This window comes from Odontomachus brunneus, unplaced genomic scaffold, assembly GCF_010583005.1.
Source record: "Odontomachus brunneus isolate Ranch 3 - 2012 unplaced genomic scaffold, Obru_v1 Obru_scaffold_107, whole genome shotgun sequence".
NCBI lineage: Eukaryota > Metazoa > Arthropoda > Insecta > Hymenoptera > Formicidae > Odontomachus > Odontomachus brunneus.
Genome location: NW_022639557.1, coordinates 716,761 through 737,209, shown reverse-complemented (window position 1 = coordinate 737,209; position 20,449 = coordinate 716,761). Strand labels below are relative to the sequence as shown.

Sequence of the window (20,449 nt, the reverse complement as noted above, 5' to 3'; positions counted from 1 at the left end):
AGCGGCCCAAAATTTCACTGTCGTAAATGATGGTGCAGAGTCCCCATACACAGAATCCAACTCATCTTTGATTTGCGTAGGCGTATTGCCTTTCAAAAACAAATATTTAATGACAGCTCGATACTCGATTTTGTCCATTTTCACAAAAACACTCACATCAACTTACTCAAACGACTGTTACATAACAACTGCGAGTCCAAAATGGCTGAAACTTCGGTGAGTAACTGTCAACAGATGAACAACGAAATTCACTAGCTTTTATTTACAAGTGCTGCTATCTTCACGTTGAGGTCGGAAACTTTTCAGACCACCCTCGTATTTATAGCTATAATAGTACAGTGATGCGATGATTATAAACTCATATTATCAGGAGCATTTTTTATCGTAAGTGTTATTGCGATGTTAGTGATAATAATTTTATACATATTGCTGCTGCTATTACTTTTTTGTTAGAAAACATAGTTGACGCCGGAAATTGCGGTAATTTCTCAGTGAGATTAATTGTTTTTTTCTCTCTCTCTCAGAGTGCGAGTATAATGGACAATAGCCCCGGGGCGGTAATTATTACGCATCTGTTTGTAATCCTGCTCGATATCCGCGGATCCAACGTCCAGTCAGCCGTTGGAAGTTTGCGCGATCCGGTTTTCCCGCTCTCGAACGAACGCACGTCGTGTCGCACCGAATGATTCATATCGCATATCACGGGGATCCGATCGGAAGTCGAAGGAACACCTTCTCGAACACTCGAAATGTGGGTCGCAGATCGTGGACACCTCATCGAACGATTCGTTCGATCGGGACGTGTACCGCTACGCGACTTTTTGGCATTTCGGACCTCGTTACACACCGGTGTCCGCCCACGTGGTCTCCGGTCAGGTGGAGAATGCTCTCACATCCTTCCGTGGCGTGGCGACGTTGTTCGCGCGTGCGGTGACTCCTTACTACGCCTCACCTTCCGCTCCTGTTCCGCAATACGCACGAGCGCGCTAATCGATCGTGATGTAATATCGCGACAACAAACCTGGGCGGGGAGAGGAGGTGGGGAGAGCGTGAGAACGCGGATACGCCAAGTTGCGTAGATCCCGTGATCTCGTAACAGTCCCGACGTAGCACCTGTATCGTTGTCTCTCTCTCTCTCTCTCTCTCTCTCTGCCCCCGTCCCTCTTTCGCGAACGACGTTACCGAGGTATGTGGTAACTGCACTTTAACAAGGCATGATTATGCTCAATCTTAAAGAAGAATCGCTCGGCTACGAGCCAGACATCCACGCTCGATCGCCGTGAAGGAGTACCGGCAAAGGACATTATCCTTGGCGAGACCGTTCCCCGAAGTTGCACCTTCCAAGAGACAGAGTCGCGCGCGAACTTTGCCGTCGCAGATCGAAAGGGAAGTTTCTCCCGAATACGGAAGCTTAATCGATCAACGTGACCTATCGGTTGCCGCCGCGCGACTCGCTCCATGGCGTCTCTCTTTCTCTCCTTCTCTCTCTCTCCCTCTCTCTCTCTCGAAATTTCTGGAGGGTGCGAGCGGCGAAAGACTGCAAAGCTGTGTCGTAAATTAGTGCTCGATGACCGTGCGAGCGAGACCGCGCGCCTTTCGAAGCAGCGGGTCTTCTCGAGGCAGTTTTATCGTCGGCCGACAGGCGTTTAACTTTACGAGCGGCCACGCCACGTATATACTCTATCTCCTCCTCCTCCACCTCCTCCTCTTTCTTCTTCTTCTTCTTCTTCTTCTTCTTTTGCTGCTGCTCCTCCACCTTCTCCTCCCCATCGTCGTCGTCGTCGTCGTCGTCGTCGTCTTTCCGTTCCCTTCGCCCTTTGCTCGCTCGCATCCTCTTCATTGCTCGCTCTCTCCCTTCTCTTTCTCCTTCTCCTCCTCCTCCTCCTCCTCCTCCTCCCTTCATCTCGAGCGCCTCTCTTCTAGGCGCAGGCATGCTAATTCACGTGACGCGCGTAACATTAAACCCTGACGTTTAATCCGGTAGAAACGCGCGTGGCTTACACGGGCACCGACCGTCGACCCTTTATATGGTTCGGTCGTATGGAGATTTCACCGCGGTCGCGCGCGGACGTATCTGGTAATATCCGGCGCGAGAGTACCGCGGGCCTCTATCGTGATAATGCTTCGTTTGTCCCGATAATCCGATTAATTTATATGGATGAGCCGCGCCGCGCCACGCCGCGATTCCTCGGCGCGTCGGGGGTCGAAGGTCGGGCCCGCGAGAGCGAGAGCTCGCCCGAGAATTCACGATCGTCCGTAACGCGAGGCTCGTAGATGTCCGACGCGATGATACGTGCGTTTGTAGATCAGTTTAACGAGCGACGAGCGCGCGCTAATTTCCGCGGATGCGTCAGCGAATCCTTAATCTCGCAGTGCGAATTTCAATGGCATGAGTCGTCTGAGTAGGACGCCGCCGATGTGTCGGGATATTTCGTCCCGCTACGAAACCCGACGACAACACGTCGATGAGAGTTCGCGCGCCGGGAAACTCTACTTTCGGTGGATCAAAGATCCCAATAGAGCGCAAGCGCTCCGATCTTGCCAACAACGATCTAATGGGAATTCTTCCGACCATTCTCTGTTACAGTCATTCTTTGGCCGCACGTACAACAACGCCAGTAATATCGCGGAATGCAAGAACGGCAACAGTTGCGTGATCAACAAGAAGAACCGCACGACCTGCAAGTCCTGCCGTCTGCAGAAATGCATTCTCGTCGGTATGTCCAAATCGAGCTCGCGCTACGGTCGTCGCTCGAATTGGTTCAAGATTCATTGCCTCTTGACGGAGCAGGGCGGTCAGAACCTGGCTTTAGCGGCGAGCGCTGCCGCGCCGTACCCGCCGAACTATCTGGTGAATATGCTCAAGCACAACGAGAACAACGCGCATAATAACGACAGAGCAGACCTGCCATCACCTAACCAGGGTGACCTGGCCTACCAAGTGCAAGCGCAGCTCGCGTCCCTGCAGGTCGCAATATTGAATCGAGAGCAGAGAGGTCGACAATCGCCCCGTTCCGACGAGGAGGGACATCCGGAGGAGCAGGCTCCAAGCGGCTCGCGTAGCTGGCAAGAGAACAGCTCGCACCCAGAGTCAGCCGAGGGCGCTGAGAAGGCCGCAGCTTCTTCCACAAACATCGGTCTGTCGGAGGAGAACGCTTCCTCGCAGAGCACCATGCGTACAGCGATGTCCTTGGCGTTGGCCTCTATGAGGCGTACGCCGAATGACATGACAGCGAGAATGATGATGACAACGAGAACAGACATATCCGAGGAGGAATACGCTCATCTGTTCGCAGGCTTGGAATTGTTTAGAAACCGTGCGAACATTACAGGGAGAAATGACTCTGTCAGCGAGTCCAGCTCCGCGGGCGACAACTCCATGGATGGCGAGCGCACGCGCGACGGTGAGTTCAGAAGCAGCCCCAACCGGCTCAACTGTGCCAACTCGCCATCGTTGTCAGAGCAAGGTTCGCCCAGGAGCACGGTTAACGCCGCGTTAACGCTTCGACCGCTCTATCAACATGGTTATGGTCAATACAATATGAACACAATGTACCCGCCGCGAGATCTCGTCACTCCGAGCACCGCGCACCCAATGGCCGGCTGCGATCGTCTCCAGATTAGTCCCAATCCAGGTCGTGTCGCCGACGAACAGAACGAGCCGATAGACTTAAGCGTACGGCCGGACAGGAGCTCCAATAAACCGACGAAGGACGATCAAACGACGAAAGAGGATCAGAGAGCGTGCACGCCGCTCGACCTGACGGTGAATTTGAAGAGGCCGAAGTCGACTCTGGACAGGGTTGAGATTGTTGAGAGGACCACGGCCCACGGCCCAGAATGGATCAAGGTCTTGCCATCTCAGACAAGTCCGTAAACTTTGGGAGGCACGCACTGAATCGATGTACGATGACAAATCGTTGACGAAGCGAAAAGAATCCAGTAACACAGCGAGGCAAACGAGTATTCTTCGAGATGTTTTAATGATTGGCATCATGGTCAAGCAGAGCGTCTCTTTGATACATACACATAGCTCTGAGAAGTGGGATTTGTTTTGGAGAAGATGGGAGAAAATCTTCTTCAATCCAAACCTCCTTCAATCTGTCTCAACCGGACAGATTTGAGGAGCTCCTCTCGGATGCGCTGAGGATCCAGCACTCTGAGTGCTTTGTGGCACGCTGTACGAGAAATTCTCACAGTGACAGACTGTGCGAGAGAAGGGAGAAAAGGAAAAAGAGAAGTCAAGGTGATAGAACTATCCTTGTAATATACTCGTGTTAATTTTCATAAATTGTCGTAATGTAAGTACAATGTGCGCGGTAAGAAAAGATAGAGACGGCGAGAATATTGTGCGAATGTGTTCACTTTGTTTGTAGGCGCGAATGAATCGAGCGCGCATCCGGAACGTATTTAATTTATTGGAGAATTCATTCTTCACAAGCATCCGTTGTTCATTGTAATCGTAATCATCGTAACGAATTTCGCGCAGCTGCACATTAGTCGGTGCGCTCGTCGGTTTGAACACTTCTTATCTCGATGCAATTTGGAAGTGGCAGCCAACGGAAGCCCAAGAAAGAATTGGTTTCTTGGAAACATTTCGGGAACAAGTCCAATCGTTGGACTATCGGCTGCAAGTCTCATACGTCGAGAAAGAAATGTTCAAGCCGTTTTGAAGCCAAGCGCACTTGTACTTAAGCGACTTGTTTAAATATATTAGTCGTGTATAGTAAGCTAGATTCGCGAATATACCGGCCAGTAGCGAGAAGTGCCTTAATCTAATATATTTATATAGTTATAGATATATTGTCGCGCCGGCGACACATATATACACAAACACACACACGTACACATACACATACACACACTCGACACTCAATAAAAGCAAAAATGTACATCACATATAAATTCTCAGTGTTCTCATCTCGAAGCCGATACGTTATAATTCCAATTCCTAAAAAAAAAAGATTATAAAAAAGAATAATATTTTCGTACAGCATCAGCGACCGCGCGCCGATGCAATCGGAGAACGCCGAGTGATACATCTCGTGAGCTTACGTCATGCGTAATGATAAACCGATCGATGGTGACGTAAGGATGTTTTATGTGTGTCTATACACATATATACATGTATATTAGGTGATTATTGAAAGACACTCTTCTACGTCTCGGTGCACGAGTCTTTGGTCATCGCAAAGTTGCAAAAACATTTTAATTCTTATTTCATTCGTGGTAAGCGAGAATCAGAGGCAAGTGATCACTCGACACGTGTCGTAAATATCAGTGGATATTAAACGGTTTCGTGCCCCTCGCAACCGTCGCGATTCTCGTTGTGCAATTTCTTGAACTGTTGCACATCTTAGGTACGCTACATATTGCGGCTTTACGATTAATAGTTTCGATTCTTATTATCTACGAAATATTAGTTATAAGGGCGAAGTGAAAACGTGATGTTTCGTCGAAAAGTGTCCAAGATAAGGCGTCGTTGGATTTTAAGAAGCAAAACATTATTAGGGAACAGCATCAGTATTGTTTATGGTAAACCAAAAACTTATAAATAAACGAGACGATTGTTACAAGATGAAACATTTAAATAACACATCAATGGTATATAACAAACCAGCCCTGAATCCTAGCAAAGAAATCCAGTGACAAAACTTTGTCAACACAATATGATCGATCCCAATCCTGGAATCCAATAATGAAATCGAACGACAGAGCTTAGTGAGTTCCATATAGCGGATCAACCTCAATGCTGAAATCCATCAATAAAATCCCGTGACAAAACTTGGCGCACTTAGACCCAATAGTTGACACCTGAGACTTGTCTCATGTGAGATACTCAGATCCTTACTCATCCTTACTGTATAACCAATTGAACGCTCTGTGTGTAATCGCGATTCAAATCTGAGAAACTCAATCTAACTCTGAATTCAGATCCCAATGTCTCACTTGAAACGAATTTCAAAAGTAATGTCTATTAACGCCAAGCAATCAATCTCAATCCTGAAACTCCCAGCGATGAAAAGTAGCGATCTAATTTCCCGAGAAGATCGAGGAAATCCCATGGCGACGAGATCTTAAATGGACGATATTAAGGAAAAGGAAAACATCAAATGATCTGTCAGGCAGGTAGGAAAAATCGAGCCAACCGAATTTGGCGTATCGACCATCTACTGCGGCAGTTGATTCAATCGCCGGGGATGGAGACGACGTACATCACGATGTACCCGGGATACGCTATGTATAATCGAGACAACGCACAGTTCCCAGCGTGTACGTACGTGTACGCGCGCTAGTGTGTGCGTGCGCGTTCACGCACGGCTAATGCGGATAACAAACGAGCGAGACTCGAGGCAGTGCGTCAGTCCACCGCGACTGGTTACACCGGCCGAGCAATAAGCAATCGCTTAAACCCGTCATGACTCTATGCATGAGTTGGGCAACACCGCCGCGTACAGGACGATTTTAAAGTCGTGCGCGCGACTCCCGCTCGGCGCGAGTGAAATATCGATAGGCGACGAGCGGGCGGCTCACGCGCGGTCGTTCCGCGTTGCGAGCTTCCTTACTCGAGAACGGTCCCGTGGAGACACTTTACACGAGCATAAATCTTCCGAAATGGAATATATAAGCGTGACGAGTGATCGACTAACCGTTTATTGCTTTATTGCTCCGTTCGTGTCGCGGAAACGACGCGATCGCGATTTCCGCCGCTGTCGCCGGCGACGCGTTTCCTGAAAATGTTCCCGTCATCTCGAGTGACATTAAATCCGCGCTGATAAGACATGAAGTTCACGAGAAAGTACTGCTCGATCGCGAGTGAATCGCGGCGGTTTCGACTTTAGCGGCGAACACACCGGCCGCTTTCTCCGATCGAGGAAGCCTCGCGGAAGATGCGCGCTCGAGGATCTCCCGAAGCGGCGGCAAGAGACCGACGTACAAAACGCGCGCCGCGGCTCGGCGAGCATAATGTGCGCCACGCAGAATGTTAACGGCCCCCTTGGGACGCGATAGACAAGCTATCGCGGCGAATGCGACAGGCGGCTGGAACGGCTACCTGGTTACGCTGCGGGACAGACGGCCGCGGGCAAGAAGTTGTCGGCTGTGTGCCCCCCGTGCGCGTTTTCTCGTTCTTTCTCCGCACGCTCCTTTCACAGCCTGGCTCTCGATTAAGCAAATTAATAACCGGCGAGACAACTGTAATGAGACGCCTAATTGATCGCGCGAAACGCGCGGCATTCGAAACCACCGCGCCGCGGCCGACCCGGTCATGTGCCGTGTGTGAGTAATGAGCCGTGTCCGTCGTGATCGTTAATTCCTAAAAACATTGACGGCTTTGCAAAGTGGCTCTGTCCGTTCCGCGTGCACAAATTACGCTAAAACCGGCCGGGCGCGGCTTACAATGTAATGCAACGTTCGGCTACGAAAAAAAAGAAAAATTCGCGACGCGCGCGAGAATGCTAGAAAGATCGATAAGAAGTGTGTAAACTCACTTCCTCCTATCGTCAACAGTCGTCGCTTATCAATGAGGCCGGGTGACTAAACAGTCAAAATAGTCGCGACCTTCAAAAGGCGGTCAAATGCCCCGCAAACTTTTCCGCATCTTTTCATTCAGTCCCGGGCCGGCGAGCGACGCGCGTATCACAGCCCGCATGTCGTTACCTGTTGTTCTTCTGCGCAATCAAAACATTCGCAACCTTCAAGCCAACTTTATCTTCGTGCCTCGTGCACTTTTCCGGATCTTTTCATTCAGTCTCGAGCCGACGAGCTACGCGCATATATCGCGGTTTACGTGTATCGGTATGTATTTGTTGCTCCTCTTGAGTGATTAAACCATTCTGTCGATACTTTGAGATACTTATTTAAACGTCTCATCGCGTTATTTAACACGTATACCTTCGATTGAGTTGTGTCTACGCGAGTGTCAGTGTCAGTGCCACGACGGAACAGCCAGGGTCGAGAAGCCAGGACTGAGGACGCAGGACGTCGTGACGCGGGTTGCAGCGATACATCATATATTTCCGAAGTATGTGCCACATCGTTTACTATACAACAAGTCTCCGTTTCTAACGGACATTTACCGAGAATAACGAAGTGCCCGAGTCGAAATTTAAGCCGGTATTCATAGCTTGTCATTGTTCGACGTATAATTATAGTTTTATTGATCTCTGTTTGATCGTCAAACTATATCTGTTTCATTACTTCATACAAAAAACATTGATTCAAATAACCGAGCAGTGGTCCATGAATATAAGCTTATAATTAATTACGTTCTCACTCAAAAATAGTAAATATTTTCTAACTATGAATATCGACCTCATAACGTAAATCTGACAAGTGCTGATTTTTACGTCTAATAATGCTACTTAAAATCGCGAGTCCAATCTTGTTCTCATCAACCAATATATTTTTGGTGTCTGTTTAATTATTACACCGAATCTAAATTTAAATCGCTATTGATAAACAGTATTATTGGACATATATGTGATTAATACACTTATCTTTCCAGCTTCATATCAGCTCTTTTAAGAGCTATAAATCTCATCGAAATTCCTATAAAAGAAAGAAAAGAGAGAACAGAAAAAGAAAAAAGAAGTAAAAGAAAGAAGGAAAAAAAGAAGAGAATAAAAAAGAGAAAAATTGGGTAGATGAGATTGTCTTGGTTTTTTACCAATTTATACCCACATATCAATCTTCATTAAATAATTTAACATCTGTTTATTCAATCTAAAAGACAATATATAAATTTTGTTCGAAACCAGACTTAAATGCGTTTTTATATTTCGCACAGACGATGTGCGTTTTCCGAGACTTTCCGTCGAGCGTGCAACTATCGTGAATGGCGAGTTTCTTTTACGCATCAAATACACACAGTTTTTTCGACATTCTTTCGACATTTCCTTCGCGAAGAAAAATGCATTGTTGGAGTTAGATGGCCGCTTAAGGAAGGTACTCCGGTGGATGGTAAGGGCGCTGCTTGTAACTCATGTTTTGAGAAGAATGTTCGAAAAGAGGCAGCGAGAACAGACTTTGTCAAATAAATAGTTGATTTAAACCGCTCAAAAGTCGAGGATTTTTATTTATTCCGGGTTTTGCACAAACATTGTGTATTTTCTGAGGTTTCCCGATTAAAGGTGATTATCGCGAATGGCAGTATATTAGTTAGTTTATACATTCGATGTAGTCGGGCAATTAATTTTCTCGACATCTTTTTCTTCGCAAAGAGAAAGTAGAATGCTTTGATCGCGTTTATACTTTATTATTTTGTCCGAAAACATCGTGGTGAACATCAAAACTCAAATCTTTATCGTCAAATCGCGATTGTTCTAAGCGATCCGCAGTTTATAAACGTGTAAAAAGTTCTGTTAAAATATATTAAAATATATTAAATATATTAAGTTAAAATATATTAAGTTAAATATATTAAGCTAAAGTTTTGTTAAAATATATTAAGCTTATAACGTATAATAAATAATTAAAATAATCAAATTAAAATTAAAGTTCGTAATAAATAATTCTTGAACGAATGCTTCTTCGAGCTTCTTTAGTGTGGAGAAAACTGCAGTGAACAACCATCTGTGCAGCATCAAGGTAAGCCAACAGCTTGTATATCTCGAGATTCTTCATTGACTCTTCAGATTCGACGGAATTTGCAGAGTCAATGCAGAATCCAAATTTCGACTCGGGTAGTCGCGGTCCGTGAAAAAGCGAGTTGTGGTCATGGAAACGTAAAAGCACGAAAATAACGAGATAATTTTGAAGCCACAGTAGCTGAGCCTGTTACATGAATATCTCCAACTTGCACTTGATTGTACTCTTACATTCCTCTCTCTCGTCTACCACTTGCCTATTGATTGACATGACACGAGATTCGCGTCAAGACGCGGCCAAACGCAATTGCTCGAATCATAAAGCAACACTTTCATATTTCTCTCGCCATTTTCGAAAATTGCACTGTTAACATGGAGCGAAAGCGTTAATTTCGCTCAGAATTCCTACTGTGTTGTCGACATGCCTCGACGAAGAGGTGCAACGCAAGTGTAATAAGATTGAGCGAGATGCGTGCGTGACAAAGCAGCGGTGAAAACGGAACCATAAGCGCTCGGGAATCGCCTCGACGCGATCCATTCCCTAGCGTCACCGACGAACCCAGGAGAAACCGCGTTCTTGGGCGCGACGCGCGAGAGCCGCCGTCGGTATCGGTAGACCTCGCCGCGAAGTATACGGCCGGATCCTTGGCGTGCACGGAGAGCGTTAGGGGTTAACGAGGGCCGATCGTGCGATCGGTCGATCTTTCCCAAGAGAGCCAAGGCGGCCCAATTAGAAGGCACGTAAAAGCCGGGCGCATAATCAGCAATTTGTATTGTCGAAGGATAAGGGTGCTCGCTCTCGCGGAAAGGATTCTTCTCTCTCCATCTTGTCTTTTCTCTTTACCCTCATTCGCTCCCTTTCTCTCCCTCTCTCTTTCTCTCTCTCTTTCTTTCTCTTTCTCATTCATTGTCGTCCCCTCCCACGCGCCCACCCTCTCTTTCGAGAAGCCACTTTGCAAAATAACTTCATACACAAGGCGAACAACATGAACGTCTGGAACGGAGGAACGAGAGGCAAGGGATGTGCGCCGCGTTCGTTGACGGTGGCGGCTCGGAGGGATCGGGGAAAGGGAAGACGGCAGGGAGGAACGACGGGCGAGAGGGGGGATGGCACCCGATTAAGCTATGCAATCGCCAATTATTGGCAATTTGATCCGGTTATAACTCAATTTAAAGTAATTGGGCCGCGCCGAGCGCTCGCTTCTCTCGTGAATCCTTCGTATGTATTAGGACGCCTCACGTACGCCGCACGTGCAAGCGCACCCGCGTGAGTCGGTGTGCGTGTATGCGCTTGTGTATACGTGTACGCGAGCACTTACGGACGACAGGTACGAGAGAGGAGGTACTGCAAGAGACTAAGGGAGAAAGAGATAGAGAGAGAAGGTAAAAGGGCGAAGAAAGGGCGGGAGAGAGACGTCCCGAGGAGCAACGCTGTAGCGCGGCTCGTGTTTAAGAGACTCTTGGCCTGGATGCTTTTAGCGCCCTTCGACGATCGTAAATTGCCGATCGGCCCGCGTGGAGGCGCACGTAGACCAAGCCGAAGCGACGATACACTGAAAAACCCTCCGGCTTGATGGACGTGCATACGCGCGTGTAGACAAACAGGGCGTGATGGGGAAATGTGACTCCCTGAATTCCGTCTCGATCACAATGCGCACCTAATCCGTTGGCGACAACTTGGCTGCGCCGATTCGCGGTTCGTCTAATTAGTTTGATCCGACGCGAAGGCGAGGCAACCCGAATCTCGCCGGCGTGTTACCGTCGACGGCGGACAAGCGTGGTAATTTGTAACGTCCGCGTCGCATCACGCCTCTAATCACCACTTTATCTCGTCTCCGTATTCTTCGGCCTGTCAAACTTCTTTTTTCTTCTCCGTCTTTTCTCGTCCCCGCTCTGGTCCTCTCCCTGGTCCTTACTCCTCTCTTTCTTTCTTGTATCTCTGAGTCCCAGCTTTCGTGAGCCGCAGCTCTCTTGATCGCGTGGGATCGTTACGTCGGTTCGCGTCCGTTGACAAATTTGACAAGACACGCAAGCGATCGCTTTCAAGCGGCGTTAATCGATACAGTGATCGGTTCATTAAGCGGATCAGGTTCGTTTCTCCCTCGCGGCCAGGTGCGAGCGAGCGTATCGATATTGGCTGTTCGGTCACGTCCAGTCTGACGGAAATCTGTGCAACGCCGCTAATGGTTCTCTCTCTCCGCCCGCCTGGCACTTTGACATCGGGATTAAGACATTGACGATATTGCTCTCCAAGTACCAACTTGATTGGCAAGAATTTCGGCATTTCGCCCACATGTGCCAACTTGGTATAACATATAATGAGATTGTTCTCTAAATGTTACACAAATTTGATTTATTTAATTATTCTTTAATTATTCTTAAATAATTAATTCATAATTTAACTTGTGAAATTAATATAAATTATGTACTATAACTAAATGTCGACGAATGAATTTTTTCCGTTTGATCTGATAGTATTTATGAGCGCGCGAACTATCAACGTGCAAAAACCTTGCGAAGCGCAAAGGGTTAATTCACAGAGCCCTTTCGGACATATCACTGCAGTACTCGTAGGTGATTCTTTCGAGGAGAAAGTCATTTTAATTGAGTGATTTTAACTGAAATCCACGTGGCAACATCTGATCGATCTCAGTCGGCTCTGATCGCTCATCCCGGGACACGCGTACAAGCGGGATCGTGAAAAGTAGAATGCCAACGTTTCCCAGGACCGTGCGGAGCACACGCGTAGCCCGAGTTCAAACGTTCGCAATTATCCAATTCTCCTCGTGTATGTACTTCGTGCGCTCCTTTCTCGACTAGTCTGTTACGTCTACCTTCGTGCACATACACAGGGCACGGTCGCAAACCCGCGTTCAAACGCGAGACGGCAAGCTTTCCCATAAGAAGGCGAAAGAAACGCAAGCGGGATATGTTGTGTATGAGAGAGCTGGGTGAAGTATACATGAGAGAGAGAAGTACGAGGTATGCGAAGTACGCCACAAGCGCATACGATGTAAAGGTAAATAATCATCAAGGAAATTCGGAATTGAAGTGAAGCGTACTAGAGTGTGGCTCGCCGAGCTCTTGATCAGGCCGAGCTGTTAATCCGCCGGAAAGATTTCGCCTTAGGTTGACGAACTTCACGTTCACGGGCGTAATAACGGGCCGCCCGTCTCATCAGACTCTCTCTCCCCGCGACTCGCCGCATTGTTCCCGATGAGAACCTCGTTTCGCGGCGGATTTCGCGTGCGGTTTCTATCCGTCGCTAGGCGCGAAGCAATTTCCGTGAAACCCCATTAACCCTTCGTAGATGAACGACGGGGAAGTGGAAGGAGGCGGCGCGAGGGTTTCAGCGGTGGATAAGGAGAATCGTGCGGCGGGGGAGGAGGGGGAAGAAGAAGGAAGAGAAAGAGGAGGAGGACGCTGTGTGGATCGCACTTGTCGCTTGCCACGCCGGTGTGTGTTGCACGCTGCGAGGATATCGGGCCTCCTCTATGCACCGGCCACGCGGTGCAGCGCGGTGCAGCGCGGCACGATGTTTCACCGTGAAACAGAAGGGAGGCGGAGTAGGAGGAGGAAGAGCAAGAAGAAGAAGAAGAAGAAGAAGAAGAAGTGGCCCTTGCGAGGCGAGGGGTCACAGTCGCTTATGTAAACCATATAGAAGCGCGCACTATCTAGCGGCGCGCCGTTTATCTAATAATATTATGGTGCAACGCCAGCGCGGCCCATAAGAGGCGCTCGAGATGCGCGGCACCGGCCGCGGCTCGCATGCACACGTGCGCACACATACGCGTGAGGACGTTTTCGTGTGAGCTTCACGTACACGCAGGGGGAGGGCAGGAAGAGGAGGATAGATGGAGGGGGGAAGCGACGGGGGAAGGGGTCTCAGGCGCGGAGGGTAAATCCTTCTCGTGTATCGCTCGGGCACGAGCGGTGCGCGCCTCTCCTTCCTCGCGTCCACGGGGGTGTGCGAGCACTTGTCCCGATGTTATCGCCTGATATTCCGCGAGATAGCCCCGTGGTGCGATAACCCGTCGCGATATTATCGTCGCGGCACCGTCGCGTTTTTCCCGTATCCGCGCGATGGGAACGCGGCGGAAAGTGGTACCACCGGCCGGAAGGACGAGAGCGCGTGGGCGATACGTTCAATTTCAGCGGAGGAGGAGCGTCTCCGCTACGACGATAGTAATTAATTGTGGTAATTAATTATTGAATTCCCTCGCGCCTTCGGCACGTGAACTCGCCGCGAAAGTAAGCGTCTCGCGCATCCGGCGCGATTATACCGCCGTTCGCCTCGCGAGAGAGACGCGCTGTGGAATTCGCGAGTAGAGTTTCCTGACTGGATATTTATTCCATCGTGGTCCTGATAAGTGATCGGATGGAGCCCAATCAGTTACCTTCTTTGTGTGTGAGGTGATGTCGTCGGGTCCTAATAGATAAGTCACGTAGCGCAACGTGGCGGTCAGGACCTCATTAATAATGGTTGTTACACGGAGAGGAAAGGGTGATTGATGTAACTAAAATTATAGTTACTTTGGGCCCCAATCATACTTTTCAGTAGTTCCAACACGAAAGTGGTAGTAGTAACACGCATATATGTCATCACTAACATTGCAGTGGAGAATTGAATAAAAGAATAGTTTCCTCGACCATAATTTATAGCTGTTACTTCTCTATGTCATTATAGCCACAAGTACCAATTTTTTTTAGTGTAATAATTAGAACCCACCCAGGCAACGCAAACTTCTAAAGGTGTCTTGAAGACATCCGACGAGATATTCTGTTTTATTTAGGCGTTTTTAATCCTTTTGCTCCCAACGCGACATATGTTTTCTCCCTTCATTAATAATAAACTTACTCGATTGAATAAGCAGTTTTTTACACATTTAGAACATATCAACTATCATTTTACTTATCAAATATGCCCTTCCAAAAACTCCAGCGGGACATCAATGTCTCGACCCTATCCCTTTGTGCCAAATATAATATTTTTAGTTATTTTGCTTAAACTACACTATATAGTAATGTATTAATGAAGTGAAAGTAAAAAAGAAATTGCTTTAAAAAATAAAATTGGTAGCGAAAGCGTTAAGAAGGCGTCTCTGAAAAGTTCGTATTGCCTGGGCAATAACACATCACCTTGTACAGACCCGACGACCGATTGGGACGAATCTGATGAGAACCACGTGAGTTTCTCGCCGGATTGTTTCTCGAAACTCGCTATCCCCCTTGGGCGACGCGGCGATGTTAGTAAAATTGGCATAGGGTATCGGGCAGATACAAGCAGGCCGCGTAAATGCACATCGAAAGTCTCACGAGCTCATGCGCGACCGTGATTCCGAGGCGCGTCGGTGATCATTAGACGCCTCGGCGTTACTCTTTCCGCCGAGCGGCAGCAGACGCTCGTCTTTTTTCCCAGCCGGGATCGTCGCCAGGAATGGTCATCCGGCACGCAACCGGTAGCACACGCGACGCATTAATTCCGCTATTTTTCTGGCGTCTCAGCATTAACCTCTCAAGCAGGCGCGTGATTGCGACCGATCACGCGTGCCGCCGTTAAATCGCCGTGCCATCGTTCCACTTTGCGCGCGTCGCGCCGCGCCGCGCTGAACTTGCACGATTTTTGTCCGTCGATTCGATTCGGTCGTGCCGGAATATAACGTGCGCGCAGCCAGCGCTAACGATCGCGGCCAAGCTCTCTCGACATTAACCTCCACCGCGGAACCGTAATGACGGTCGATCACGCGTGCCCGATCTTAAATCGTAACCCTGCCGCCTCGGCGAAGCTTCGCGCGCCGCCATTTCCAATTTCTTGTCTCGCATTAATACGATCGTTTCATCACGATCAAAGAGCTACGCCAATGCTCCCGGCGAGCCGCCCGTATCCCCCGAGATCGCGGTCCGGCAATTTCACGATTCGTGTAAGTTCCTCCTCTTCGGCCGCGCGCGTCGAAGGGCGTATATCAATTAAAAGAAATTCATTTGTTGCCGCGCTCTGGCGGCTGAATAATCGGTACTTTTCACTCGTGTGTGCCCCGCGAGAGGTCCCGACCTACCATTTACCTTTGGCCAACGATCGAATTAAATTCGGCGAGGGGGCCGAGAACAAGCGAGCGCGAGCGTTTGTGGTATCCCGACGTTCACGACGATAGAGACGCTGAAGCGAGGAGTCGCGGGAGACCGTCTCCGGAGGTCTCGGCCGCGGTGAGAAAAACGCGGGAGCGCGCGGAACGGGTCGAAAAGAACGCCGGGGGAGGCTCGGTATGCGAGCTATGCGGTTTTCTCGCGAACGAAACTCAATTGTCGTACGGTATAAAGATAATTGCGCGACCAGCACCGCGGCGAGCCGGTCGTAAAGATCGATGGTACCTCGATGAAGTCGCCGGGCGTCTTCACGCATGAGTCCCGTGGACGATCCATCGAAGGAGATTAACGCGTTAGGCGAGACGAGTTGTGATGAGGTGAGGCGAGGCGAGGCGAGGCTAGACCAGGCGATGGATGAGCGTCAAACACGTAGGAAAGAAAATCCGGGGAGAAGGCGAGAGGTGGTTATGCGCGCCGAGTGGAGACGCGACGCGTCGCACTTACCACTCGGGTGTAATTCAAAACCGGCAAACTTAATTACGAAGCGAGTCGCTCGAGTAATTAATTAACCGTGCGCCCGTTCCGCGTCGCGGTCGAAATCGAGCCCTATTGGCTATCAAAGACGCGAGGCATCCGCGCGACGGCGGTGTGGAATCTCAATCGCGAATTATCGCGGCGCAGAACGCCGCATCGTGTCCGCCGTGTTGTCGCTCTGGAAGTCGCGGTTCCGTTTCCGGGCTCGTTCGTTCGCGGATTTATTCGCTCGACACGTTGCCGCAGTCTGCATAATAAGCCTACTTTGCGGTAACTCGTTGAGATGGTAAGAAAGAAGCGAAAACCGTAGCTCGACGAATTTATCATACCGGCGACGCGATGGATGCGCGTCTAGTCGAGAGATTACGTCTTAACCCTTTGGTAAGGCGCTGTGCATATTTTACTTTACTTTAAGAACGCACGGTCTGCCACTGTAAATGTATACTTTGTTAAGGTGTAGATCCTTTTTCGAAAATACATTTACACAATACAAAAAACATTCTTGCTTCGGAAATATCTTCATTTTTGATACGCAAATCTTGAAATGAAATTACATAGCGTTAGATGAGGATAAATTACTTGATCAGTATATTTTATATACGTATGATTCAATAAGAAAAAAAGGATATTTTTATTATTTATAAATAATTCTTATAAATTGAAAGCGCAAAATATTGGATTGAGAATACGATGTTTCTCAATAAGTCGGAGAAAGATATTATTATCAACAAAATCATATTGCACTTCTTAAAAGAATATATTATAAAATATTCAAATAAAATTGTAACATTGTTGAAATTCGAAACTTTGAAATTCTTCTAACAAAATTACATACATTGCTCATGTATAAAATAACGATTGTTAGTTGAGTATATTAACTCTAGATGGATAAGATTTATATTTAACTAGTGATAATGTAGCCTTCAAATAACATCTGCAAGCAATGTGTATAATCGAGCTTGAGCTTCACTGACGAGCTTTATGCGCTTTTGAGGATCTAAGTGAATAGAAAACACACTCGGTAGAAATTCGCGTTTCCCATTGCGACTCGATGAGAGCGAGAGAAACGTCTCGTAATATCGGATCGAGCGGATCAGGATGGCACAAAGAGTCCAGTGATGTCCAATAGGAACGTATTCGCGGTAGTAAGAGTCGCGAGAGTCCTCGCGATGGCCATAGCCGAGCGAGAGCTTAGGAGAGCGCGACCAGGAGACAAGAAACGGAGAGAAAGAGAGAGAGAGAAAGAAAAAGAAAAGCAATGCGAGGCGAAGATCGAAAGAACGGCGCGGACTAAGGAGAGCGAGCTGCCCCATGAATATTTAGGGCCTCGTACTCCCGCAATGGAGTATTTATTCGCGAATGCCGGTTTTATATCACTCAACGAGCGAGCGAGTCGAGACTGCGCTTACGCCCGGAGGAGCTGCCGGCTTCTCAAAGGGGCTTTCCCGACGGGGGGGATTCGCGAGACGATCCGCGGTTCCACGACGTTGCGTTTCACCGGACGAAACACATCCGCGTTCGCTTAAAATATCGTGGCGATCCGCCGACCAGACGGCACTCCAAACGTCCGGGGTATTGAGGAGCTCGTTGCCGCGATACACCAGACTGGGGCCACCTCTCTCGAGGAGACTTCAATGCGCGACGTGGACGCGTCGCGTATTAAAGTCTCCTCAACGGATTGTTCGTCGGGTCGCCCGTTAACGCGTGACTCCACGGTGATATCTAGTGAAATTCTTAAGATCAACGATTGAAATATTAATTTCACCGACAAAAAAGTGCTTATAGGTTTCTTTCTTGCTCCACAACGGCGAGCAGTGTCTGACCATTCACGCACGCTACAGAAGAAACTCCGCCATGTCGAAAAAAAGGGAGATTTTCTTCGAAGGAGTCGATCATTCATTTTGCTGACAGCGATGCGGAACACTGTTCCGGATCTACGAGAGATTGAATAGGACGCGAGCGTCGGGAATAATTAATTTGGAGTAGTGTGCGGCTCAGGGCGAGCGTTGATTTTGCCTCGCGCGCGATACGTAAATGCCATTCATAGGCCGCATAATTGAGACGATGAAAGGTTCGTTCCACAGAAAACGGCGACGCAAAACTGCCGCGAAAAGAAATAATCCATTCTCTCTCTCTTTCTCTCACCGCCTTTCACCACCGCTAATTCTCCCCCCGGAGATGTCGACGCATCGATCGTGTTTACACGCGCGCGCGCACAGCCGGCTGAAATTCAAATTCCTATTACCATCCCATTCCGAGCTACTAATTCCATGTCATTCCGTTGATAGACGAGTCCTCGAGGAGCGAAGAGATTTCATCACTCGGCACCTCCGGATGGCGCGGCGCGATGCGCCGCGACGAAGCCGATTCTCTGAGATCCGCGATCTCGCGCCGAAGCTTGCACGCAACGCCTAAGAGAAACGTCCCGATCTCAAAGCGATCTCCTGAGCCGCGGCGAAGGACTCGTGATCCATAGCGAGCGCGATCCTCCTCCCCCCGCGACGAACCAGAAGATACGGGCAGATAAAAGTTGAATTAACACGTCACCGGGGTCAAGCCGCGAATTAATTTGGTGCGCCATTCATGCCGGCGTGTGGCATCGCATGAAATGTCGTCGGCCTGACCTTTCGAATCGCCTCAATTTCCGCGATTTCTCAACGACACCTGGAAACACTCGTTCCCTTTTTTCGCCGTTCTCGCACGCGAGAGTAGAGTAAAGTAGAGTTTAAACTCTAGAGTTGGACTCCTTGTGTATGTGGAATTTATAGAAAAAACAAAGTATGATTTGATCGCAAGAAATAGTGTATAAAAAAGAAACATAAAAGTACATAGAAAAATTAATAACATATTAAAGAGCTGTGCATATATTTCAATACGGAGAACAATAGAAAATTAGAGAGAAAGAGAGGAGGAAGAGAAGACGTTTTGAATCGCGACACGGGTCGTCGCTATCGACTCGATCTGTATCTGCACGATCAGGTGAAACGCGAAAAATCGCTCGCTCACTTCGAAGGGTTACGAGACCGGTCGCGCGCGACGACGACGGCGACGACTAAAGGCCGATAATTAAGGCGGTAATAAGGAACCTGAAATTAGAAAGCGGAGTGCACGAGCGAAAAGGGAGAGAGAGGGATGAAAGTAAGGTGACAAGAGGCGGCACAGCGAATGCCCCAGAGCAGTGTTGAGCATTAATCGATTGAAATTTTAGCTGACTCTCTCGAATAATCGGCAAGTCGATAATCAATCGTTAAATATGTGAACACGAATCGTTTAATCGACCGATAAAATTAATTATTAATCAAGATTCGACTTACCGATTATTATAGTCAGACCAAATTCCAATCAATTAATGTTCAACACTGGTTGGCATTAATATTGAACATTAATCAATTGAAATTTTAATTGACTCAAAATAATAGGGAAACAAACGATTAAAATTAATTAGTTGTCATATATATAATTATATGTAATTTTTTCGTTAATTAAAATTTGATTTACACTGATACCTGATTATACATCCATTAATAGTGAGTTTCAACAATTGATTAAATTAGTAATTACAACATAACGATTGATAAATTTTGATTATTGGCTCTTATTTTAGTTAACTAAAATTTTAATTGCTTAATGCCCGACATTGCCCAAGAGTTTTAGCCGTGATAATTCCCACCGTGAGGCGTCTCGATCATAATATCGTGTTAATAAATATACACAACACACAGACGCAATCACATACAGACCGAGTCACAGTCGAGTTCACACAGACGCGATCTTTAATTCGGCTAATAGCCGTTCCTCGCCGGATATTTTTATCGCTGTTTTCTCGCGGATCTACGTGGCGCGCAGGAGGTTACATATTAATGATCCCGTGGACGATACGCCCGTGGACGTACGCGTCGTCATCGTCGACCCGATAACGATGTCAGAGACGCGCACCTCCTTCCACGTACGACCTACTCCACGCGGAGTAACGGGACCCGGCGACGTTTTCTCGATCGCGCTTTTGTCGCTCGACTTATAATCCGCTGTACCTAAGACCGGTGCCGCGGCGAATTAACATCGATACTCCTCGGTGCCGATTCGGATGCGCTATTTCTGCCGCGCACAATTGCATTGCGATTGTTTCACTATCCAGCCCACTACCGATCACGTAGATAGTCGCACGATTTTGCGCGCACGCTGCCCTTTCTTATTGAATCTCGCGAACGATCTTGAATCTCTCTTTCGCCTGGATGAGCACGAGA

At 48.1% G+C, this 20,449-nt stretch overlaps 1 protein-coding gene across 4 annotated transcripts in view; it reads left to right on the top strand.

The window, feature by feature from the left end:
• LOC116849138 overlaps positions 1-5,583 on the top strand; it is a 36,399-nt gene extending 30,816 nt beyond the window's left edge. For all 4 annotated transcript variants that reach the window (XM_032826008.1, XM_032826010.1, XM_032826009.1 and 1 more), the window contains exon 4: positions 2,588-5,583. In XM_032826008.1, coding sequence (XP_032681899.1) covers positions 2,588-3,877 — 1,290 coding nt within the window. In that variant the 3' untranslated portion in view covers positions 3,878-5,583. The remainder of the gene's footprint in view (positions 1-2,587) is intronic.
• Positions 5,584-20,449: the final 14,866 nt, after the last annotated feature.